The sequence below is a fragment of the Paralichthys olivaceus genome, chromosome 12 (genome assembly GCF_024713975.1).
Source record: "Paralichthys olivaceus isolate ysfri-2021 chromosome 12, ASM2471397v2, whole genome shotgun sequence".
In the NCBI taxonomy this organism is placed as follows: Eukaryota; Metazoa; Chordata; class Actinopteri; order Pleuronectiformes; family Paralichthyidae; genus Paralichthys; species Paralichthys olivaceus.
In genome coordinates this window covers 9,819,184-9,845,612 of record NC_091104.1, presented here as the reverse complement: position 1 = coordinate 9,845,612, position 26,429 = coordinate 9,819,184, and the positions used below count along the sequence as shown (strand labels likewise).

Genomic DNA, 26,429 nt, shown 5'->3' with positions numbered 1-26,429 from the left:
AAATGCATTGCAGAGTTTTTCAATGAAAGCTGTGTGTGATGTGTGTGTCTGCATTAGAGTGTGTGTGTGTGTGTGTGTGTGTGTGTTTGAGCGCAGACGTTGGCCACCAGGCAGATGAGGCCTGTTTCAAAGCTGACAAATATCAAAGGGCCGGTGGGTCTTTGTAGTGCAGTTGACATTTTGGACTGGAAACCGTTTTGAACACTCTCTGCGGGACGAGCCTCCGCTCTCCGCCCAGCAGGTACAGAGAGGACAGATCAGGACAGATCAGGACAGACGAGTCACAGACTGAGGCAGCGGATGAAAGTTAGTGTCCTCGCAGGTCAGCAGCATGAGGACGAGAACTTTTCAATGGGTCGAGGAAATGCTGGAATACAAATAATTTCTTTCTGCAACAATTTAAATAAATCGAGGTAAGTTTAAGATTTGCTTTGGGTGTCTGTCCATATGTCACTCTGTAGATTGCTTGTGTCATGTCTACGTTGATTTTTAAAGCAGATGTGATTCATTGAATCTACATTGGCTCAATATGATTGATGCCTGTTTCCAGCTTAGTCTTAGACTTTTATCATGAAGAACAATTTGTGACAGTTTGAATAAGTCATCTGACAGAAAGTACTATTTAATTTTACTTACATTTAATTTACTACTTAGTTTCATACTTTCATTTGATATATTCTTGTCAGGAGATTTTATTTTTGTGTGTGGAAAAAGCCAATTTAGTGAAGAAATAACATAAAAAAATGAAATAGGTCATTGAGAAATATAATTATAAACACTAAAAAAAGAGTAATATTGAGCTAACATTAGTATCACTGCGCTATAAAGACCAGATTTTAAGAGAAATAGTTGGTAAAATATGTAGTAAAGTGAAATTGGAGTATTCAAACATAAGTGTTTCTCTCCAGGCGATGGGGGACCCCCTGTTTGATTGCAGCCCCCTCATCAGTGCAGCAGCCTCGGGTAAGCTCCGGCTGGTCCGCCTGCTGGTGGACGGTGGGGCTCAGGTCAACGGGCGCAACCCCCAAGGAGAGACAGCGCTGCTGGCCACGTGTAAGGCCCTGAGAGGAGAGCCGGCCGGGCCTGATACAGTGAAGCTCCTCACATACCTGCTCCACAACAAGGTCAGCCTGCACCAACCAATCGTTCCAATTTCAACCCAGAGAGCAAACACTTAAGTCCAATTTTCTGCACACAAGTCTGAAAGTAAGCTCCACAATATATTGATTTGGGTGCATTTTTAATGCATAATAAATCTGTACCTGCAGTAAGAGCAGTGTATTTTTAATGCATAGTAAACAGGTTCCTAGTGTATCTGCATGTGTCCTCCGTCCACCGACCAAACTGTTCCTTACCATTTGTGGATCTGTGGAGCAGTACACAGTACACAGTACACAGTACACAGAACACAGTACACAGTACACAGTACACAGTACACAGTACACAATACACAGAACACAGTACACAGTACACAGAACACAGTACACAGTACACAGTGTACTCTGAGGTAAGATAATTCACGAGTATACAGAGGACTGTGTCTCATTCAGTGTCTCTCCCTCGAGAGGCAGAATCACAATCATGAGCATTTTACAATCATTCTAATGTCGGTTACGTTTTGATTTCTGAACATGCAAGAGCCAACAAGTCCTCTGACTGACACTGGACCTTAATAAGAACCATTCAATGTTTTCTTTTCCTCCTTCAGGCAAATCCTAACGTACAGGACCGCGCCGGCCGCACTGCTCTGATGTACGCCTGCATGCAGCGAGCGGGAGCTCAGGTGGCCTCCACCCTGCTGTCTGCAGGAGCCGACCCCAGCATGGAGGACTACTCCGGAGCCTCAGCTCTGGTGTACGCCATCAACGCTCAGCACCAACCCACACTGGAGGTCAGTCAGAGGCAGAAAGAGAGATCAGGGGAAATGAAAGATCAAAACTAGTGAGGGGCAAAGGGGAGGGAGGGTAGATGGGAAGAGAGAAGTTGAGTTTTAATAATTTATAATGAAGTATAAAGATGGTGGAAGAAATACAAATGTAACCATGCAAAATTACTCCTGACAAGTAAAAACATACTATTATAATAAAAACCTCAGACTGGTCATGTTCCGCAGCTGCTGATGGATGCCTGTCGGGTCAGGGGTCGTGACATCATCATCATCGCCACAGAGGTTGGTGTGAGTGGAGGGCCAGTGACCAGACGTTACCTGAACGTTCCCCCGTCCCCTAACACCTCGCCGGTGTCCTGCATGTCCCCGTCTGACATCGTCCTCAAGACGAGCTCGCCCAGCTCACCTGAGGGAGAAAACATCTTCAACTTCAGTGAGTCAAAGTGTTCAGTTAATAACAGACCAGGAGAAATGCAGTTTGTTAAAAGATATTCACACACATTCCAAACATCCATAGACTGTAAAGATGGACGATATGACAGCTCCCCAAACGAGAAGCCAAATCCTCTTGATCGTCCCCTGGTGGCTGACTGCAGTATAAACCCTGCCTCCTCCATGTCAGTGGATGGAACATGAACAAAACTAAAAAGTCAAACTACACGTCAAATAAATTCTTCTCAAAAATAATTCATTCAGTCATTTTCACATCAATGTTTGATCAAATTTTTCAGTTTAATCTTTCATTTGTTATTTGATGCTACAAAATGGGGTGAAACGTCATGATTGACAGCTGAGACTTCCTCTCGATATGACTGTGTGTACCGTCGCTCCATCCATCGATCATTGCCCCCCCACACTCTGGCTCCAGATAACGTCATCGGCACAAGAGGGCAGCGTTCGTATCCCGGTAGCCCTGATCCATCCATCTTTATCTTTTTTGGAAATTTGGGAAACTTTTCCAGTCTGTATAAATAAAATGATGTATTATGAAATCTGTGATTTACACACTGTGTCTCACTCATCAGCTAAAAGAGGAAGCAGCAGCAGACGTCCCTCCTGCGAGATGAGTCCACTGAGCCGGTGTAACACTCCGACTCCCAGACACAGGGTGTTATCTGAACCGTGGCTGGCCATTCACAACCTGGCCTGTCTGAACAGAGCTTATGAGGAGGGCACGAGGGAGAGGAGTCGGCTGGAGGAGGAAGGCAGAGAGGATTTAAGACGAGAGGGAGGAGGGAGCGAAGATGAGAGAAGAGAGGATGAGGAGTCACATTTCCATCAGTTCAGGGTGGAAGAAAGGAGTGAGGGCCTGGTTCACAGAGGGGATAACAGACATGGAGGAGAGAATTACAACACAGGCTGTGAGGATTTCCCTCCGAGGGTCTCTCAGTCCGGGCCCCCCCTCACAGAGGCGAGTTTCTCTCAGGCAGCCGTGAGCCGACTGATCTCCAAGAGGAGTCTGACTCCTAGAGGGCCAGCGTTGGAGAGGAGCTCTGTCAATAAGCTTCCTGTCTGCCCAGCCCCTCACTCCCACCTCCGCAGGAACACCCTCCCCTCTGTCATGGTGATCCCGCCTCCGCTTCACCTCCCGCCCTTAGTCCACCAATCAGACTCTCACCTGCAGGTACCAAGACAGGTTTCCCTCCCTAAAAGCAGGAGCATGGTGTTTCTGCCTCACCCGCCCAGCTCCTCTACACCCTCCTCTCCATCAGCAGCATCCGGGAGAACGACACTACTCCCTCCGCTCCCCCTCTCCCTCTCCCTCACCTCACTGGTGTCTCCTGCGGCCTCCTGCTGTGGTGAGAGGAGCAGGAGGTCACTGCGTCGTCACTCAGTGCAGCTCGACCAGATCAGAGGAGACAGGATGAACCACATGGGTCATCAAGACTGAGACTTGTTCCTGCTGGAGACATCTTCATCCCTCTGTGATGAGATTCTTCCACATTCATCTTCCCATTCATCAGTCGCCACAGCTCAAGGATAAATCACTTTCATTTTTCAAGTTAGAGTTCGTAATGAAGATCATTTTCAGGAATATGTCAACAACACAGTACACTGTAAATAACTTAGTGTGAGTATTTGCCAGTTTAGTTTTTTGTATCATAGTAAAAGAATATTTTAAGTTTTTTTTCCTCATTCTTGTAAATGATGTCCATCTGTAGGATTTGGGATATAAATGCCTTTTTCAGGCTGTGCACAAAAGCTTGTTATGGGGTTTACTTGCTTTAATATATTTAACAATTATAGAATTAGTACAATAAAATACTAATGAAGTTTTAATACAGCAGATATTTTCATATTGAGCTTTTTTCTCATGTGACTGATGACACATTTTAACAGCATAAAATCTGAGAAATTGAGGGTAAAAAAAAAATATTTTGTCTAAAATATGATTACTCGTCAGTCCTCTTCTCAGGTCTATGAATTGAGAACCATTCAAAAGGGATTTATTTTTTAGATTTATTAATTTCATAATTTTTAGGTATCTGAAATGGAACAAACCCAGATTTCATAAATACTTCCCTCCCTTGTCATCTTTTGATCCATAAATCATGTTTTTCCATTCATAACGTGGGTTCATTTCAATTTTTCTGCACTTTCCGCACCAAGATGAACAGCAAAACAAAAAAAACTGAGGAAAGATTTAGTGGAAATCAATCTATAAATGCAGATTTAAAGAAGCTTCTGTTCATGGCAAAAGGAGTGAAGTCATTTTATTTGTTTTTAATATGTATCTACAACAAGGGGGACACAGGCAAAAACGACTGACAACTTGATGAAAATTAAACAAAACCAAAAAAAAAAAAAAATACATTTATTATCAATGCAGTTTTCCCACCTTTTTTCCAATAAGCAACATTTTTTTAATCTAAAGAAACTTTACAATATAAAGAAACATACGAAGAAGGAACCTCTTATTTTACTACACGAGACATTTAGGATCTGAAACTACCCTAACATGAGATACAAAGCAACTCCCCAAGGACAGACTGCCTCATATTCAATACTGCTTTGTCATCAAGAGGAAAAAAAAAAAAGAAAAAAAAAAGAGAGGAACTGAACAGAAAAATCTTTTACTCCCGCACCCCAAAAACATCCTCTGGTAACCCTCCCTCCCCCTGAATGTTACAGTATTATACATCAGCACAATAGAAATACAGAAATGATCAACGTTGTGACAGCTTTACTTACAGGACAGAAAGATAGAGAGAAGTTTGACTGCATTTTATACAACAGTATTTCAAAGTACAGGGAGGAAACGTCTGTTCCCGCTCCCTCTCTACCTCTTCTTCGCAACAAATCTGTCCATTATTTTTTTTCTTTCTCCTCTTTACTTTCCTGAACATTTCTCCCACCCCATTTTTAAATAGATTAAAAAAAATCCTTCATAGTAAAGTCTGTACTCTGGTCCCTGGTGTGTTGGATTGAGAGCCAGTGTCCTGTGTGTGTGTGTGTGTGTGTGTGTGTGTGTGTGTGTGTGTGTGTGTGTCCTGTGTTTGTGTGTGTCCTGTGTTTGTGTGTGTGTGCCCTGCGTTCGGTTGTGTTGAAAGGGTAAAAGCTGAGATGCAGTGCGTCGGAGGCAAAGAAGGGACAAGTTTCATTTCCTAAAGATTCACCTGTTTTACTCTGTTCTGTCAAATGTGTGGTTTTTCTTTGCAGCCACAAACAAAACCAGTTTCCAAAAAAACAGAGGCAGGGGAGTTAAAAGAAGTGTGTGTGTGTGTGTGTGTGTGTGTGTGTGTGTGTGTGTGTGTGTGTGTGTGTGTGTGTGTGTGTGTGTGTGTGACAGCGAGTTAGCGAAAAGTTCAAACACGCTTGACTACAAAAATCTTCCTCCCTCGTCCTCTTACACCCCCATGACGCTACAGCTCGGATGCACAGTAAAGCCCCAGGTTTCTGTCTGTGATGAGGTGAAATAGCATAATAGTCTATAGCAGCTCCAGTTTCTCATCATTCATATTATTTCTGAGTAAAAGACACAACCATCTCTGAACAAATACACACAAGTTGCCCCGAATCAGCGAGTTTTCTGATCCACTGTTAAGTTGTGATCTGAAATATCAAAACATGTCAATGATATCAAAATGCATTTTACAGTATTTACAAAAAGAAACTCAACTCGAAAAGATGAAGAGTTGTACAAATGAAATTAGAGAGGGGTGAAGTGTGGCTGGGTGTGTTGACGCTGGCCCGCTGGAAAGGTGAGAGAAGAGGAAAAAGGACAGGGGGGCCGAGATGAGTGAAGGGAGGGAGGCCACTCGTTACAGCCTGCTTTACTCCGACAGTAAAAATCAAAACACCCAAGGATCCGACCAGCAACGAGTCAGAAGTCCTTTTACCAGGAGCGACCGCAAAGAGGAAGCACCGCATGAATGAGAACAAAACGTCTGCAAGCTACACGACTGGTGTGATTGTGTGTGTGTGAAAGCAAATTTCCCCAAAAAGCACAGACATACATCACAGTGTGTTCAGGACTCATCGGCAAATGAAAAACAATCCGAGTGTTCACTACAAGTCAGCAGAGAGACGATAAAATGCAGCGTACGTTCACACCGGAGTGAGCGGTGACCGAAGTGGGCAGCGTTAGTGGAAGCAGCATGAGTGGGGGGGTTTAAAAAAAAAAAAAAAAAAAAACGAAACACAAAAGGTCGACACTTGTGATTCAGCACCTTTAGGGCTCGGAGAGACGGGTCTGATGACGTGAGCTGGAGATAAAGAGAGGATCTGCATATTTACACGGTTGCTACTAGTTCTGCAGTTAATAAAAGACCAGGGATAACACTTCAAAAGAAAAAGTAACAATGATTTTATACGACAAATTAAGTACATAAATAAATAGAGCTGTGCATTTCACTGCATGGAAGCTACTAAAAAAAGAGGAGCCACTTCTTCTGGTGTGAGTTACTGAGCAAGTTCACAATTTAGCGATTTTAAAGAAACCTGTGAAAAACATTTTAAAAAACAGGCCTGATCAGTACCATGATGGATCAAATCTTACCTGCAGGGGGCAGTGTTACACAGCGGATAGGTTCAGATTTTGTGTGCACATGAACTGACTTCATCAAAATCATGTGCCCTTAGAAACGACAGGAATTAGAACCTAATCTTAAAATGATCATACCAATATCATTAATAACAATAATACAATAATAAAAACAACAATGATACAATACATACACAAAAAAAAAAAAAAAAAAAATGGAGAAAAAAATTAAAGAGTTCACCGATCATCACGACACCTCTGTTAAAAATGTACACACGGTGAACGATGTGTGGGGCAAAGGGGTTGTTTAGTCCGACCCTCCACTGAATCTGTCGGGAACAGAAACAACGAAAAAAAAAGACGACAAAAATCTTTAAAAAGTCCAAAGTCGTAGTTGAGAAGCTTCCAGGTGGCTGCAAAGAGACTTTGTCCCCGGGGGGAGGGCTGTTCTGTCCAGTCTCCTCTCTCCCTCTTTTCTCTCGCTCTCTGCACTTGTCCTCCATCCCTCGCTCATTGTCTAGACCCTGACAGGAAGCCAGGGAGGCCAGGGCCGGAGTCAGAATGCAGGCTCTTCCTGTGGCTCTGTGACTGCTTCCTGTTCAGACCGCCGGCCATCTTGCATGCTCCGGGAGGGCCCGTCTTAATTAGAGTCCCAGCATGCTCGAGGGCTGTCCCGGAAGGCTGTGTGGCCATAGAGTTCCCGAGTGAGAGGGTTGGGGGGGGGCGGGGGGAAAGGAAGGGGAGAATAGCGGATCCCGTGTTGGCGGAGAGGAGGAAGGGGCAAAGGGTGTGTGTGTGTGTGTATATGTGTGTGTGTATGTGTGTGTGTGTGAGAGACGGTGGTCCAATCCGATGTGATGTAAGGATTGAATTGAAGAAAAAAAATAGGGGGTGGGGAGGATTAAACAAAAATACAAAAAAAATAAAAATAAAATCACACACTCATCGTCATGTTGGGTGAATACTGAAACGAGAGAGAGGGGGAAGGGGGAGGAGGGCACAGATGAGTGGATATGTCACTGACAACATTCAAACACCAGAGGGCGCTCAAACCCAGCCCTGCACAGCTGGAGGAGGCACAGACTTAGGTTCTAACCTTCTCTGATAGAGACTCCAATGATCAACGATGCAATAATTCAATCTCTGAGGAGCTGGGTATCTGACCTCTGGACTGTTTGACACAAATTTAAATGTGTCCAAATGTCAATTAAAGCACCACAGGTTGAAACTGTACATTTAGATTGTTGTTCACTTCTTTTTGAACAGTATATTTACTGATTTAAATTATAATTTGACATATTTTGTTCCGAAATTGAAATGGAAGAAATGCAGCTTAGTTATTGTGATCAACACTCACTGGCATTTGGTCTAATTCACATTAACATTAAAACTAGAGCCGACCGACAATATGAACCTTTCACAGAAATATGAAAGACGTCACTATGACGAGTATTATTTTACAGAATAAAAAACACAGAAAAGATGTGTATTTTAATTTGTCTTTAAATCTGGTTGTATTTGTATTTTCTTCTCATTAATAGTTAAAGGTTTATGGTCAACTGTGAAATCTCATGTCTCAATTAGATTTCTTTGTCATTAGAGTTTGATAACGACCATCAAATCAGTATCAGGCCCTAAAACACCACCTCGGTCAGACTCTATTTGAAACGATACCCAGTCCTACTGCTCATTAGCTGAATGAGGGTATTAGGGCTCAGACATAATTCCAGCCTGAGCACCCTGTGGCTCTGCAGGCCGAGGGTTAGAGACAGTCACAATTCTATCCAGGGAACAGTACCACCCTCCACCTGCTGTGCTCCAGACAAATAGAATCCTTATTCACTCTAAGATATAATCAGCAAATTATATAGAACCGGTATCTTCACTGAGGAGTACATCAACCATAATCACATCACTGATACAGAGGGTACAGAAGGATTTCTAAGTGATAAGTAAGCGGCTGTAATGCAAGCAGAACATCAGGTGTTTTTTACAGCCCTGTTTTTAACGACTGTTTAAGTTTTGCATTTTTAATTCACAGTGCTGTGTCCCAGGCAGTAAGAAGACTGTGCCAGGAACAAGCAGTACTTAAAACTACAGGCGACGTGACCCACAGATATTTGGTTCTTCCTGCTGCACCATGAGTCTCTGGTTCTGAGTGGATCTGACTGCACATGAAATCAGCTCTAATCATGCGATGGGTCGTAATCATCACAGTAATAAAATGTTTTGATGCAAGATGGCGAGTGTGAACTGTGCAGGACAAATATCACGCGTTGCTGTTCTTTGTTTCACTGCGGTTACCTGTTGACTGCTGCTTCATGCTGCTACGCTCTCTATTTAAACTTATGGGGACCACATCTTCATTTGGCATTTTCTTATTCTACTTTGTCAGGTTTTTCTTTTTTTAAATTGGCCTTGTTGGGTTTGGAATGTTTTTCCAGTGAAGAATTAACTTTGGTAAAAACCTTAACTGCCGACTTCTTATTTCAATATTAATCATGACCACTACCACTGAGACTAATCAGCGTAAAACAAAAAACAGTGACAAGAAAAAAAACTTTACCAGACAAATATCATTACTGACAAACTCAGGTGAACCCTCTGCTTGCATTCTTCCACTGGTTTATGTCAGGGCGTCAAGGATAACTGTTAAGGGTCGTGAGATGCCATTCACTCGCTCTACTTACACTTTCGCTTTGGAATGGGTTCAAGAAGTTCCCGCCCATTTCGCCGTCATCTCTCGGCGTTCCAGGAGGGTTGTTCATGCCCCCCATGTTATTAGGAGAGCTCTGCAGAGAGAGACGATAGAAACAATTCTTACATGTGCACAAGTGAGGTGTTGAAAAGACATGATACATTATTATTCAAGCAAATAGGAGAAGTTAAGAGATTTTGACTCACCTTTGGCAACCCATCCATATCCCCAGACCCTGAGGACGTGGAGGAGAGAAGTTGTTCAACTGTTCAACGTTTCAGCTAAAATCTGTGAGTGATTTGAAAAGTCACTGTGTGTAAAACCCACCTAGTGATCCGTTCATGTGGTGTGGCTCCATGGCTCCCATAGCTCCCATTGGTCCGTCAGGCCCAGGTCCCATAGGGAACTGTCAAAAAGACGTAGAACACGTGTAAATGATTGTGACCTTTGTAGCTCGGAATGAAGAGATTGTTTAGTTTTATTTTAAAGGTTCGATTCCAGTCGATTCTTACGGAGCTTTGTGGCGGAGTTATGTTACTCTAATGCTGAATCGTACTTGTTTCTGATGACGTGGTTTAAAGCGTATTTGAGCTGGATTAATTGTAAATGACATTAACATCTATTATTTTATCTGAAACTGCAGTTATGCTTGACGGATTCAACAACTGTGACTTTAACGCAACATCTTTCCCTTTCATACTCTTGCTTGAGTTGCAGTACCCTGTTGCAGTCTTCTCTTACAAGAACAAACCCACTGGAAGAAGGCAAAGACGGAGACGCAACACAACACAACTGTTTGGCTCCTGCCTGTTTCCTCCAGGATCACCGCTTCCAGCTTGTGTGCACTTCTTTGCCTTGACAAATCAGTCGCAGAGGTTTTCCATAGTTTTCTGAAGAATTGCTCATCTTTACCAACGGTTTCCGAAGTCTCCCTCACACGCCAGCAGGAATGACTCCATTTCTTGAACGTGCCATCGATTGCAAGGATGTGAACGGCAAGTATATACTAGGCTTAAAAAGTAAAAGCTACAGAATAACTTTCAGGAGCTTTTTGTCAAATGAACTATTAACACATGTAAGACTCACGTTGGGTCTGTTGCCTCCTGGTCCGATTGGATTCATCATTGTATAGATGTTTTCACTGGAGTTGGTTGAATCTAAAAAAATAAAATCAGAATAAAAACTTCAGTTGTTGACTTCAGAGAGATGATGCTGAATGTTGACATGAAAGATGAAAAGTGATTTGGTGGGAGACAGGGGACAACGTCATGCTTGTTTAGTCAGGGAAAAAGAGAAAAAAGGAGGTGATGTCTTGTTTTGTAAGACAAGTGTTAGTGCTGGGGACATAGTTAGGTGACGCACCACCTGGGCTGGGCATGATGGGAGTTCCTGGCGGACCTCCTCCTCCTGGAGGACCCTGTGAATCAATCAATGTTGGATGTCAGAATGACACTGATCAGAACATCTTCATCTGTACAATGACATCACTTTTTACTACACTGGTTTGATGGATTTTAAACTCACCACATAGTTTCCTGGAGATGAGGAGGAGTACGCTATCTGCAGGGGACAGGAAACAGAAAATCAGAACTGAGGGTCAGAGGACACGAAACCTGTTACATTTCTTTCCTGAAGCTTAAAAATGTAAGTTACAATTGTTTGAGAAAGTTTGTACTTTTGTCTATTGAATATCCCTTTGAATATCTTACAAGAAACAATGAGCACAAGTACCCATCTCCAAAACCTTTTCTAATATCTGTGTAACAACACAACAAATTAAAACCTCTGGTAAAAACATGGTTGAAAAAAGCTTGAATTTGTCTGATTTACTGAACAGGATTCAGACTCACTGAGTTCGCGTTAGGTCCTGGCCAAGGCCCTCTACCCCCGGGACCCCTGAGGGAAAAGAAGACAGGAGACGGAAGACAGGAAGGGGTGGAAGAGAAATAAAAAATGAATTACTCTTTTAAAATACACTGAAAAAAGAGTTTAGTTTTAGAGTTTTAGTGTTGTAACTTACATGTTCATTCCTGGCATTGGACCGCCCATAGAGTTGGGAGGAGGTCTCATGCCTCCATAGTTCTGTAAGACAAGACATGAGAAACACGGTAAGAACATGGGAAGATGTTTTACTTTTCTTTTCTTTTCTTAACAAGATTCTTATTTCTGTGATCTTTGGTTATTTAATTGAGATTGATTCTAAATTTGATCTTATTGTGCCACATTCTGTAGTTATGTGTCCACAATAGAGTTTCTGTTTCCTTAGAGAAAACTAACTGAGCCCGACCTGAACCCAACAGGGTTTGTGTTCAAACCCGACCCAGTAGCAGTTAATATAAGCTGCATTGAGTTTGTTTCACTATCTCTAACATGTGGTGACTGCTTCTTTTCCACTATAACAGACGTGTGTAGTTTAAAAAGGGTTCAAGTTGGTTTGGGTAACCACAATATAATTCACAGGCTGCAACTAACAAAGAATCAAACTAGGACCAATTTTGAAAAGTTGGTGTGTGTCATCATACCTGTGGGCCCATGGCCATTCCTCGAGGAGGGTTCATTCTCATTGGTCCACCCATGTTAGGATGTCCTAGAGAAACAGATGAGAAAGAGTCAAACACACACACACTGCGACACACACACACACTCCTGTGCCCATGTATATACACACATGTCTCGTCTCTCAGAAACAGGAATTAAGACGAGCCACAGACAATACTCCGTCCTAATCCAATTACTTTAACCCTTGGGCTTCTGCAGTTAATATCACCACAGAGCCCTTCCTGAGCCTCACACACACACAGACACACACAGACACACACACACAGACACACACAGACACACACACAGACACACACCAGTATTCAGTCCAGTAACAACCCAGAGTTTGTTGACTGGAGTGTACGGCTCAAGTTCATTAATGAATATTCACTTGTTGTGAAATTATTTGCTATGTGTTGGAATTTATCTGTCGAAAATATTATTACTACTCACATTCCTAACAGAGTCAGTTACAAACATTTTGTCTACTACACAGAACAAATATATTTCATTATATGGCGTCCTAACTCAGGCCTGTGACTACGACATCGGCCCCAGTCGTACCTTGCGGTCTTGTTGGGTCCAAACTGTTTGGCAGGAGTGGCTGAGATCCAGGGATTCCCCCAGGAGGCTGCGAAGAGACGTGGTAGAAAAATTAACATTCTGCCACAATCCTGTTAACTAGGACGTTCAGCACAAACGTGAGTAAACAGAGTCACAATCCAGTTCAGTACCTGATTTGGCATTCGGAGTGAGGGGCGCGGTCCACCTGGATACCGCGGTGACATGAAAGGCTGAAAAGAGAAATGGAGGAAGGAGGGAAAAAAAGGCAGTTGAGGGAGGGGAAAAGAAAGGCAGAGAGAAAACGACATTTTCATTATTGATAAATCCATGAGCACTCGAACAGGAGGCAGCACTGAGGACAAACAAATGAACACGGTGTGGCTGGAGGATGGAGGATGACATTGAAAGATCAAATTCATCACATCAGCCTGAAAACATGAGAAAATGTACCTGAGCCAGAATCTGTTTTCTCTTGGTACACGCAAAGCAAGGATTCGTGCTGGTCAGCGTGTGTGTGTGTGTCGCTGTGGTGTAAGCTGATTCGGCTTGTGGTCGGCCCGGTGTAGTTAGAGACACCTCACTCTGACAACACCGTTCAAAAACCTTAGAGGAAGCATGTTCGCACTCTCTCGCACACAAGACAGAAACCAGAAACCACAAGAATGAAGCTCTGCGCTGCCAAAACACTGGCTTCGCCTCCACAGTGGCACCCGTAGCTACTCTTCTGACGCTGATGAAGTTTCCCTTTAAATGGTGAATTCCCTGAAAATGCTTTTATCAGGTGGAGTGACCCAAAACACTGACCATCCTGTATGTGTGTGTGTGTGTTAACTGTCCGTACATGTGTGTGCCCATGTGTTTTTGTATGTATATGTGACGTGTCCCCATCGCCTGTCCCCTATTTTATTTATAAGGTGCTAAAACAAGTAAGCAGAGGGGAGGGAGCTGTGTGTGATTGTGCGTGTGCATGTGTGTTAAGAGTAGAGGAGCAGAAAAGTGTGCAACCCCCTTGCCACACACACACACACACACACATTTATTCACATACACACACAAGCTGCTCTGGGGGAGGGGCACGGAGTGAATTATTCATCCTACACAGGGACAACCGATTCTGGGCCTTGAAGAGGAGCAGGCCCTGCTACCTCTGGTTGCTCCGCTTTCATAACGGAGCTGGCAACTGGAGGGGCCGACATCCACAGGGAATTAGCCAGAACAAAACTAGAGCTAACAGGGCTCCAGGGTAGGAGGAGAAGAAGAAGAAAAATAAGAAGAACGTGTGCGAGTGGTGAATGGAGAGAGAAAGAGCTTGTGTGTGGGCGACGGGGTGGTGAGTGTGTGCAGGGGGATTTGGGGGGAATGAAAGAGATAGGGGTGTTTGAGAGAAAGTGTTGGTGTCTTACCTGGCCATGGGGTCCCATCATGGGGTTGCTTGGGTTGTGTGGGGGGGGCTGTGCGTGGGGGGACTGCTGAGAGCCAGGTGGTCCCTTTAAGAAAGAAGAGCGATGTCAGAGAGGGGAGGGGCCAGGAGGGCGGATTACACCTGAAGGAATTGCCCGATCAAAAGTTATTAAAGAGAGAGGAGGACGAGGAGAAGGGGGGAGTGAGCGGGGGGGAGACAGCGGAACATTTTGGGCAAATTTGTTAATGTAATGTCCCGTAACAGGATTAAAGCCAATGGGAAACAATTAAGTCGAAGAGAGATTAAAAAAAGTCAGTAAAGCGTAAATATAATTTTGCAGGATGGCCTTGACATGTGTGTTAGGAAGAGACAATCCTCAGGACCCTCAGGTCAGAGGATTGCATGTAGTTCTTCTGTTTGAACCACATGGGGGCAGTGTTGCCAAAGGCTCCCTGCGGCAGGACAGCCACTAGTGCTAACTTCAAATCAGAGAAAAGATGGTGCACATAAAAAATGCGTTAAAGTTGTATTTCCTGACAAATGTAAATCTACTTCAGTGCGACACCGTCCACAAAGAGAACAACCCCCTGCTCGTCCACACACTGCTGACATTTAACTCCAGGAAAGGGAGGTTAACGACCCCTAATAAATAACTCATTATGCCACGGCCTCTCGTCTGCTCTATCACCATCAGTGTCTTCACCCCCATCCTCAATTTTCCAGTTGTCAGAAGAAAATAAAATCTGGCCAATTTACAAAACAGCAAATGGAATTTTCCATGTATCCCTCCCGGTCGTCCGGACACGCAAACAAACACAACCCATATGGATTACCTCAGTGAGTCTGGGGGCACGTGCACCAATGTGTAGCCAGCAGAGGCATGTCTGACGGCTGTAATAGATAACACCTGCGTTGAGCCATAACAGGCGTAAAAGGCAAATAATTTAAGGGGGAAAAAAAATAAAAGTCTGAATATTTGCATCTTGTTCCAAATCTGAAATCACACAAACTCATTAGCACATCTAACAATCTAAGTGGTGCTCGTATTAAAATAATTTTCTTCTAGACTTTCCAGGAATGAATCATGGAATTGAACGTCTGGTTTTCTGTATCTTGTTTACAAATTCTTTATAGAGCGGCAACTAAGGATGAACGATGGATGATTTTAAAATGTTCTATATGAGCTGAGACTCACAAACACTTGATTATAGGCAAAACATTTTACAAATTCGAGGTCCATCTATAATAAGTTATACCTCCTCAATATTTATTGAACCTTTGTTATACTGCTATTGGTGAAAAAATATAGAGATAATTATTGATGTCTTGTTCAGCCCTAGTGGCCACTAGCATCAATCGTTATTTACTCATCAACTGCTTTGTTAATAAAATGTCAGAAAATAGTGAAAATCCTACAGTGATATATTTAGATAATTTTATTATTACAATAACAAAGTTTAAGGTTACTGCAGTAAGATAGGACCAGCAAAAATGCATTTTGCTTTAAAAAAAAAAATCTTAAAACCTTTATTAATCCCCAATAGTTGCTAATTAGTCCAGACAAATCGATTACTTGTAGCACCTAGAAACCTTTCCTCAAATGGTATCTGATTGAATTCTTGCCAGTTTTAGATTATTATTCTTTAATTCTGGTTAAGATTTTGTTCAGCGTCTTGTTTGTCTGATGATTGATTAACGTTTCAGCTTCTTTTATTACATTTTACTGAAGAGTTTTGTGTATTTTTCAGAGGAAAGTATCGTTAAAGGCATCGTTCAGGTTTCAGGGACTAACATCAGCTCTGACTATGAGCATGAACCACATCTGAAGAAAACAACTGGAGCTTTCTGTTACTGTAAGGTCCCTTGAAGACAACACACACACATGCACGCACAAACACACACACGCACACAAGAACACACATACGTGTGCACAGGAGCACATGCACACACAAACACTCGTCCAATCTCACTCCCGCACCAATGTTATAAATAGCTCTTCCATGCGTCTCTCCTCACCCTCTCTCCCCCCACCCTTCCCCTTGCTTATTCACAGTGGTACTCTCACTCGTACCCCCACCACCACCTCCACCCTCTCAGCACATTGCCTCACTCTCAACAAACAATGTGAGTGGTCGGTAGCCACAGAAACAAACATTGGGCTACAATCAGTGTGAGGCACTGAACATTTCCCCTCCTCTTCCTCTCTTTCTCCTCCTTCTCCTCTCACCCCTCTTCATCTCCCCATACCCTTCCATCTCTCTATCTTGTCACTCGCTTTTTCTCTCCTACTCTACTCCACCACCTTATCGTGCCTCCTGCCAAATGCCATTGCTGTCCATCACACCGCTGCCTCACGGAGAACGTGTGTGTGTGTGTGTGTTTGTGTTAGTGAGTGTGTGCACGTTCACACGCCTGCATGTGTTTGTATAATATCTGTGTGTGTTTCTGTGTTTTCACTCTTCAGACAGCCATTACCCGCACTAAAAACCAGAGCCAGGACAGGTCAGAGACAGAGACGGGGATGGAGATGGAGGGGTGGAGAGAGGATGAGTATGGGATGGTTGAATCATGAATCGGTTGAGCGGCAGCGAAGAGTGAGCAGAGCCACAGTGAGACGAGTTTGAGCTTTGGAGCCTGTGGTGAGTGCAAGTGTCAGGAGTGGAATAAACATTGTTTGGACAAATGTGGGGATTTAAGGAAAAACATGTGGGAGAGCTGGAGCCGAACTATAACTGTGTCATATGAAGAATTAAGTTAACATAATAGAGCTGCCAATAGAACTGTTATGTCCAATATAAATTTGTAGGCACAATTGTGAACTGTTTTATTAGGATTAACAATCATAGAACAAAGTAATGGTATCCTGTAAAAAAACAAATATCTTGGTGATTTGATTATTTTCCAGATACATAAAAAAAAATTCAAGTTTATTTAAAATGTATTAAATAACTGTTACAGGTCAGTAATCCCTGCCTACAGTTAGAACCCATGCACTATTTGAAAGTCTTATTACTATTCAACATTGAAGGGATTTAATATGTGTGGCAAAAACTGTAAAAGATGTGGATCTACTTCTCATGTTAAGTGGACCTGAATTAACAGTAAGGCAGGAAAACCAAGAAGAAAGGAGCAGTTTTTGTCGGTGAAAGTAAAGAGGGTAACTCTAACGTTGGTGAATTGTGTGTTTTAATTGAAGAATAAAGTGGTTTTGAGTGTATAGGTAAATTCTAAATGCAAAAGTACTTTTACAACATGAGTTAATTAAAAAATAATTTGTACAGAGATACTAGACATTATTTCCGAGTGTTTGAAATGGAAATCAAAGTTTTGCCTAAAATTGAAATTGTGTTGTGAATTCAGATCGAGAAGCGACATCTAAAGCCGAGGTGAGCAGGTCAGGGATGGGGGGGGGGTTGTCTTACCTGGAAGAAGCCTGGGGGCATGGGACCGCCTGGCATGGCGTCGTTGGGGGGCATGTTGCCCATCACTGGGCTGGGCGCTGCCGCTGCGCTCTGAAACACAAAATGATGAGATTAAATCTGGTGTTTTGTGTATGTGACTGCTCTACAGAGCTATCTACATATATGATGCACTGGCCACCAAATTACTACAGGGGGCAGTGTCTGCACCTGCAATCACAGCAAATGACCCCCCCCCCCCATCTATACTTATATGGTTAATTCAGGGAAGAGTCTTCGATTATAACCTCTAAACTGTTCCCTCATCTCTGTGGAAAACAGAGGACGACATTCACCACATTATCTCTTTCTGTGGACGAGTGAAAAGGGAAGGATTGAAGAAGAAATACCAACTAAATATTATTCATGTTTCTCTATCCCAAAGAAGAAATCAGACTGTATCTGTCCTGAGATGTCTGCTGTCACATGCAGAGCTGAGGTCACAGCTGAGTTAGCCCAGTAATGAACGATATGATTATGATCCATGTGCATTTACACATTTTGGCTTACTTTTGATTTGTTAAACTATGTCTATATTTCCAGTGTTCTGCCCTTATGGAAACAATGTGACTGTGACTCCTCGCACTGACTCTGATGATATTAACATTTAACTAAATCACTGGTTGATGTGGGAGATATGATAAAGATTAGGAACAGCTAGGCATCCTTAACAATCAAACCTACACAAAGCATCATAGTTTTTGGTGTCATGTTTTTAACTCTATATGAGTCAAAATCAAATATATTGAGTGTCTGGCTACTAACTTTAGTCCCAAAAAACATCTGTGCAGTATTTCATCACAATTCATTACTGATAAATATAAGACGCCATCAGCTAATGTTTTGAGTTTTATTATGTCTTAATGATTAGAAGCTGTTTTAAGAAAGTAAAGGAGAAAGTAATGTTTCAAAATAATCCTTCTGTCTGAGAAGTTTGTTTCTTCACTTTTGCTGAACCATAACTAACCAATTACTGTCTAATTCATTCAAGTAAACAAAACGTTTCATATTAAGACTTAAAAAGTACATCCTAAATCTTATGAGAAATATATTTTACCGTGAATTCATAATGTGCAACAGCACTGTTATTAGATCATAAAATATTAACTTTGCACAAAGTATATGCAAATTCTAAAATGAAGAATTATTAGATTTTGTTAAAAGGCTGGAGAGCCAAAAATGCTTAGAAGAAACAAAAACAAGTTAAACCTGATGAGAGCTGCTGCTTGACTACATCATACTGCAACAACACTACTGATTACAATCTCCTCTACGTCAGTCAAACAATATAAAAGAATAAAAGCAGAACGTAGGATGGGAGGGGGGGGTGATTCAGCCTGGGAGTTAAATATGATATAACTGTATTCTTGTCAACACACATAGACAGAGACGCATGTTCTGAGCGCTTACATAAGCACAGTGGAACAAACACACACACATATGCACGCAAGCACAAGAACGGGCAAACATAAACACACACACACACACACACACACACACACACAGACACACAGACAGACAGACACACACACACAGACACACAGACAGACAGACACACACACACACACACTAAGAGTTGCATCACAGGCTCATAAAGTGCAGGCCTTCAGTACAGAGAGGCAGACAGGGGAGAACCACAGGCTACAGGACCAGAACAGAGAGGGGGTTTAAGACCCAGGGGAGGGAGTCGGTCTCACAAACACATGCGCACACACAGACACACAATCACGCATCCACTGTTTCACCAGCGCACACACCTAACGAGCACACTACAGTTATGTGACACACACTGTATGCTTGGACAACAACGCAATCTCCCAATTACACGCATGTACACAAATATACTCGCTGCCCTTTTTCTCCTGATGAACAGACACACATGAAAACTAAAAAAAAAAATTAAAAAAAAAATCACACACTTACACAATGACACACACACACACCTCCCCCATCTTTATGCTAATTCTGCTAGTGAACATGAGCAGGCCACTGAGTCCCTGGGGAAGGAGCAGGGTCGGCTGCCTCTTTCTCTCCTTCTCCATCCTCCCTCCCTCCCATCCATCTCCCTCACCCTCTTCTTCTGCACACTTTCCTCTCCATCTTCTCTCCTCTCCGTGACCCTCCTCACTTATTTTTTCCCAGCACTGGTGCACACACACACATACACACACACAAACACGCACACCTTCCCTGTGCCCCAACCCCTGTACTATTCCTCCCCATCGCAACCTCTCCTCCCCTCAGCCTCCCCCCAGTAGGGTGTCAGCAGCTTGCAGAAGCTGTTGCTATGGAGACAGGTCCTATCTGCACTCTGTCCCCCTGGCATCCCCCGCTCCAGGAGTGCAGAGAGAGAAAGAGAGAGAAAGAGGGAGAGAGAGGATAAGAAGATGCAGGAGAGGGAGAAACAGAGAGAGAGAGAAACAGAGAGAGAGAGAGAGAGAGAGAGAGAGAGAGAGTGAGAGAGAGAGAGAGAGAGAAGGCACAAGAGCGAGATAGAAGAGAGAGTGAGTTAGAAGATGCGAGTGAGGCAGAGGAGGGAAAAAAGGCGATGGAGGAGCAAAATAACAAAAGAAGATAATGTTACAAGGAGAGAGATTCTGTTCACTATCAATCACTTGGTCACATTATTGTTCGACACTATTAATGACCAACGATATGCTCGTGAATTCTCAGTTTGCCGACTGAAACTGAATGCAAACTAAAAGCACACAGAGAGGCACAGTTGCCACCAGCAAAGCGTAAGGTAGATTTAGTATGCAGTCGCTCTTTATTAAAACCATCTGGCCTGGGGAAATACAAAAGGATCCAACAGTGCTTTTTTAGTTTCTGTAGCAGCACCCACAGTGCTGCCGATATCTACCTTTCAATTTCAACTCCGGGCTCAGAACTAGGAGACTGTCAGAAAAAACCTTTGCGACGAGGCTGCCTCCTTGAATCAGAATAACTTGATTTGCCAAGAAAGTAAGTCTGCAGGAATTTGTTTTGTTGACATTGTTGCGGGTAAACTGCGACTGCGAACGCACACATAACAAGAGAGTGCACCTTTACGCACAAAGAAACAAGTTCAATAAGACGGCACAGTCGAGAGCAGACATTAATGCTGCACTAATTAGTTGATATAATGGACATGGAGTTTTGTAGTGGAGTTGAATTATTCATTCTCGGGCTGAACGTATGGAAAAGTCTGTTAATGAAGGAGTGCACGCGCTGCGAGGGAAGCGCTGGGTGGCAGCACAACTTGAAAGGGCTTTAATGCCTGACATGCAGCAGAAAGGAGAAGAATACATTTCTTTCATTGAGGCTGGCTGAAAGTTCAACAAAACCCACGGGACACATTTTCAAATGTCTGGGAATATTTACACGGTTTAAACGGTAAACTATATTTTAATGGCCTTCCTTGGCAGCGCTGCTCAAACACGCCGTCCCAGAGCTACGTCTGCAAGAAAATAATATTAGGAAAGTTTTTATGTTACCTGGCTATCAATAATACACAATAATACGCGGTGACCTCACTGATTCTGAGTGGAGAACTCTTAACCCGAGCATTTCTTTTTCAGCCAAACGCAACAAACATGCGATAAAAATAAAATCACTGATTCGAACTGTCCCAATGTGGACAACTGCTGCTTTTCTTATACAATAAGAACAAATATACCTTTGAGATGTTGAGATAGTTGTTTTATATAGTTTTCTGACATTTCAAGTACAAAATGATTAATCGAGAATCGTAAACAGGCAGAGTCAGAGATTAAATAAATCATTAGTTTGAACATTAAAGTCCAGGATAACTAGTCGATACCTCCACCAAGGCCCAACAGTTGTATTATGAAACAACATTTAAATTCACTACATCCAGATGCACTGCACTCGGGATCATTTTCTGGAAGAGCTGTGTGTGAGTACGCAAATGTCCGAGTCAGTTGCCCCTGAGTTTTTTCTACCAGCCCCTAATTATACAGCGGAAGATTCACAGCAAGGGAGTGGGCGTGTTGATAACTTTTCTAATAGGCGATGGGTGCAAAACTATCACTAACAACTCAGGTTGAAAAAAATGTATCATATATGCAGAAGACGAAGATGTCCCTTGGGAAAGACAACGAGATCCAAGGGCCCTTGGTGATAAGAGGATGAAGCTGGTGTCTATGTGCTGTAAACAACATGTGATTTCTGGAGCAGAATTTATACGTCATGTCCCGCCTCCTGCTGCTCTTCCTAGACGTCAGCCCTCGCCTGAATGCTCCAGACATTTTCTTGTTGTTATGAACCCGTCTGACCTGGACAATCTGCTGCTGTGTTCGTCATACGTGAAAGGCAAATTCAGGAAAATGTCCGGAGTGCATGTCTGAAAATGGCTTTTGAGGTAGGGACTGATGATGGGACGAAACGACTTTGACTGTAGGTACCGATGAAGAGCGTTTTGTAGTTATATGACATTTTATAGAGCAAGTGATTGATCAAGAAAATACACAGATGAATGAATGAAATAAATCATTTGTTGGATCATTAAATTCAAGACGAGACAATGCAGTTGATGTTACAGACATGTCTTGCAGAGGCAGGCAACGCATGGCTGCAAACCATCATGTTGTGGATATTTCTACCGAGGCTACTAAATCTGATTTTGGTTTGTGGGAAGAAGCAGGTTTAGAGCTTCAGGCAAAAAAAGCAGCAGACACGCAACATAAAGCTACAACCTTTGATTCCTTAAATGTTTGCTCAGCTTCAGTCGAGACAACCCTCAAGTACCATGTAATAAACCCCATCCACCCTTCTGCGGCAACACGGCAGCGTCTTTGTGGCAAAAATATTTCAAATGCGCTGACGTTTTAATCCACGTTAGCGGCTCCCTGTGAGGAAACCCTGTTGCTCTCGCTTTTCGTCCTCGGCACAAGATTGCGTTGTTGATGAATTGCCTATCAGAGAACAAAAGACTAATGATCTGATTGGCTGGTACAGTGCAGTATGTAGATGGGCTGTACAGAAAAGCATTGATCCCTCCCTCTCCATTTCCCTCTTCTTCTTGCTCGCCCATAGGACCTGCCGTACAGATCAATAGTGCTCAACACATTATTGACCTCTGCCTGATACCTTTCACAGGGATAAAGACAGAGACAACACTGGATGGAGAGAGGGGAGAGGTACGTAGAGACAGCAAGTGTATCTGAGTGTGTGTGTGTGTGTGTGTGTGTGTGTGTGTGTGTGTGTGTGTGTGTGTGTGTGTGTGTGTGTGTGTGTGTGTGAGTGAGTCTGTATTTATGTGCGTCTCTGCCTGGAGTGCGTACTAATCTACATTCTGGTTCACACTGATATGTACCTCATCACTGTCTCCTTGACCCGCTGTCCTTAGCGCACAGAGAGAGGGAGGGAGAGAGGGAGGAAGGGGGAGGCAAAGGAGTGAGGACAGGAGAGAGAGTGAGAGTGTATGTGTGGAGACAGGGAGGAAAAATAGCTGACTGTAGTGATCTGGCTAATTTATCAGCCCAGTCAAAACAGTGTGTTTCTCTGAAGCAACAGGATACGGCTGCTACTCTCACCGTCACGTCTGACAAACAAATACGCACACACACAAACACACACATAAAATCTCTGAAAGCCCAGCTGGTCCTCAAAACTGGCACGGAACGCACACAAACACACAAACACACGCTTCCCAAAAAGCTGCTGCCAAGGTAGGAGTGCTGAACCAGACTGGCGGACTCGTGCACACACTATGCACACACACATACACAAACCGGATGACAGCACTAATACATGCTGCAGACACAACATCCACTTAGCCAACACTTCAGAGGAGCAGGCAAAGAGGCCAAAGACATGAATATCAGGAGAATGAGAACAACTGTGAACCTTAATTCAGTTCTAACTCCAGAAGACAGATGTTTAATCTATTCCCTTTTCTACAAACAACAACGTGATCATTCATTATCCACACATTAAACAAAAGTCACATTCACACACATGAAACTTCACCACTGAATTCTACACACTGAACCTTTAAGTAAAAGGTCCAAGTCTGAATTTTTACTGAATGACGGAAAACACTGATGTAACTGAAAGAACAATATGTCATAAAACACCAGAGACATTCACTATATAGTTTCTACAGCCTCTGCCGTCCAAAGCAAGAAAGTTTTTTTTGTTGGTTTTATAGTAGTTTGAAATTAGGTTGGACCTGATGCAGGACAATCTTTAGGACAACCTGGTGTACCACTTTTGGCTGCAAAACACGTGTATTTGGTTTTCCCCAAACTTTTATCACACAGTTAATCATCAAGTTTAATGGAGCTTTCTTAACTTTTTCCATTACACTGATTCTTCTGGTGGCAGAGAAGAAGTAAGACAGGGTTACGATTGCAGAATGCATGCCACTATATTTTGGCAGAATAGGTTTGTGTCTTACTCTTGAGTCAAATGCAATCAAGATTGTTTAAGGTAATGTTGGAAAAAAACTAACAATGGTTTAACAGATAGTTTAAACATTAGAAGAAGTTAGAGAGGACATCCAAATGGTCACCAAGACATAGTGTTTCCAAGGTTTTTAAATTACTCAAAAGACAATATATTGCATTATGAATTTTGCCTAAATTAAATAAAATTAGCCAAGGGTAGTTCTTAAAGAAATGTTGTGTAAATGAAATAAAAATGTATAATTTTATTAAAATGTTATTCAGTTTTCACACACACACACACACACACACACACACACACACACACACACACACACACACACACACACACACACACACAACTAAAACTTATCTTTCAGTCCCCTCCCTCTCCTCTAACATTTGCCCACTCAGCTCCATCTTCAAATACCTCAACTGTCTCCTGGTTGTGTCTTCTTGTTGCCTACACTGCCCTCTCCTCTCAGCAATACTAGGAATTGTGGGTAAACAGCTAGATTAGCCAATCAATCTTCTCCCGGGAATAGAGGTAGTAGTGGTGGTGAGGGAGGGAGGAGGGAAAGAGAGAGAGAGGAAAAGAGGAGGAGAGTTGGATAGAAGGAGTAAGCGATAAGGCCAGTGAGACGAAGAGATGAGTGGGGGTGTACTTGTGTGCTGGGTTAAGGAGAGAGTAAAAGATATATTAAAAGGAGGGTGGGAGGAAAAAGGTGGAGAGTTGGAGGAGAATGAACAGAGAGAGATGGGAAGGGAAGAAAGATGCAGATGTGGGGGTGTCGCAGAGAAACCACAAAACATGATGTGAACGGGTTTAACAAAATGCTACAGAGACAAAAAGAAGAGAGGGTGAGAGATACGTGGGCAGAGGCATAAAGAAGTATTTAAAAGAAACAGCGAAGGTTAATAAAAAAAGAAAAACAGAGGACTGTTGTGATGAAGGAATCAAGAGGAATCAGAATCTCACTGCAGGTTGACACAGTGCTGGTGGCAAATGTTTGTGTCTTTACAATCTATCTTGCTATGGTAAAACGCTTGGTTGCACCATCGTGGTCATCATAGCCACATTTTAAAATTTGCAAGTAAAAGATCATACTGGATGCAGGAGGACTCAAACCTTCGTATGCAGAGTGCGTGCTAGCTCACCTGGTAGCAGTGGTGGACATCTGGAGCACCGGGACACTTCCCAGTGGCCTGATGGTCTTTTTGGCCCTGAACTGATTACTTGAATAATATAGCAATGAGGAATGACGTGACGGACCTTTCAAATCCACTTATATGACGTAATGACGTGGGACGTGACGTCTCTCGGCAACGCACATAGCAGCCAAAGATAATACAGCTCTGCTATCTGAAAACGTGCAACCGCTTCAGATAGTATAACAAGTGACCGGTGAAATGGAAGGTTGTGGTCAGAAGAAAAAGGTGGAGCAGAGAGGAGGAGAATTAAGAGATGCTGCTAAATACTGCAGAGTAAGTGTTCGCCATGAAGGGACCAGGTCAGTCAATGACACTGTGCAGCCTCCACTCATTTCACGGTGCGCATTGTTTCTAAGCATTAAGAAATACTATATATTTTCAAATCAGGAGGAACGTCAGCTTTGTTCAGTCTGTGAATAAATTAATGAGATAACTGACTAATGAATTAATTAATGAATTAAAATACACAGATTAATTGAACTAAATGAATCAATCATAAATAATCAAATTAATGATAAAAAAAAATCACTACTCTGTTGAAACTATTTTAGAGAAAATTGAGAGTTTAAATATTAATGATCTCTCATTACCACTGTGGGAATAATTAGTCAAACTTTATAATGAAGAAAAACTTAAATTGAACAAAATAACAGACTGTCATTGAGAAACTACCTGTTTACACAGACTAATTTCACTTAACAATGACGGTCCAACACCTCAGAGTCTCAATCTGACAATATCAGGACATTCTGACAGGTCTGGCGCTTTGCGTGAAAAGGATTGCCTGGAAAGGAGTCAAATTCCCAGCTAGAATTATTGTCCCAGTCCGCCCCTGCCTGGAAACATGGGCACCCTGCAGCCACCCATCCAGGTTTGAGTCCTCCAGCAGTGGCTGCATGTTCGGTTCTGACCCAGCCCTTTGCTTAATGCTACTTCCCCACTTTCTCCCCATGTCATGCTTACAAAAAAAATACTATTAGCTCCTCCTTGTCCGTCAGCACTTGTTCTTCCTCCCTCCACTAACCAATTTCCTTCAAAAAAATAAATAAAACACACCTCTTCTGTGGATGATCTTGTGGAAATCTCTCTACTGCTACCTTGGAACTTTTCAAAAACTTTACTTTGTTACATGGTTTTAAAACACTTAAATTAAACATAATCCAACCCAGCATATGAATTGTTGTATGACATGATGAATAATGTATGAAATGTTGTATTATCATCAATTATTGCAGGATATAACATTTATGCATTTAAATGAACTGAACGCTTTGTCGTTCTGCTACATGAAACAATGTT

At 42.6% G+C, this 26,429-nt stretch overlaps 2 protein-coding genes across 7 annotated transcripts in view; one reads left to right on the top strand and one right to left on the bottom strand.

Annotated features, from left to right (window-relative positions):
* Positions 1–56: 56 nt before the first annotated feature.
* On the top strand, positions 57–4,458 carry LOC109636269 (ankyrin repeat domain-containing protein 34B). Of its 2 annotated transcripts, none has more exons than XM_069535387.1 (5): positions 57–413; positions 909–1,124; positions 1,709–1,891; positions 2,114–2,321; positions 2,406–2,648. In XM_069535387.1, exons 2-5 carry the CDS (start codon positions 912–914, stop codon positions 2,522–2,524), a joined length of 723 nt encoding a protein of 240 aa, XP_069391488.1. In that variant the 5' UTR covers positions 57–413; positions 909–911; the 3' UTR covers positions 2,525–2,648. The 2 variants fall into 2 exon arrangements, with proteins under 2 accessions (XP_069391488.1, XP_069391487.1); XM_069535386.1 differs by lacking the exon at positions 2,406–2,648 and adding an exon at positions 2,914–4,458 and having other exon boundaries at positions 277–413.
* Positions 4,459–4,580: 122 nt separating this feature from the next.
* LOC109636413 (single-stranded DNA-binding protein 3) overlaps positions 4,581–26,429 on the bottom strand; it is a 37,116-nt gene continuing 15,267 nt past the window's right edge. Inside the window, exons 5-18 of one of the 5 annotated variants that reach the window (XM_020098096.2) lie at positions 17,497–17,586; positions 14,076–14,159; positions 12,843–12,902; positions 12,673–12,739; positions 12,093–12,157; positions 11,591–11,652; positions 11,421–11,466; positions 11,095–11,130; positions 10,933–10,987; positions 10,657–10,727; positions 9,898–9,976; positions 9,777–9,805; positions 9,563–9,664; positions 4,581–7,836 (exon numbers count right to left, since the gene is read on the bottom strand). In XM_020098096.2, the coding sequence (XP_019953655.1) occupies positions 7,807–7,836; positions 9,563–9,664; positions 9,777–9,805; positions 9,898–9,976; positions 10,657–10,727; positions 10,933–10,987; positions 11,095–11,130; positions 11,421–11,466; positions 11,591–11,652; positions 12,093–12,157; positions 12,673–12,739; positions 12,843–12,902; positions 14,076–14,159; positions 17,497–17,586 (876 nt within the window). In that variant the 3' untranslated portion in view covers positions 4,581–7,806. The remainder of the gene's footprint in view (positions 7,837–9,562; positions 9,665–9,776; positions 9,806–9,897; positions 9,977–10,656; positions 10,728–10,932; positions 10,988–11,094; positions 11,131–11,420; positions 11,467–11,590; positions 11,653–12,092; positions 12,158–12,672; positions 12,740–12,842; positions 12,903–14,075; positions 14,160–17,496; positions 17,587–26,429) is intronic. The other 4 variants (XM_069535388.1, XM_069535389.1, XM_069535391.1 and 1 more) reach the window with 4 other exon arrangements.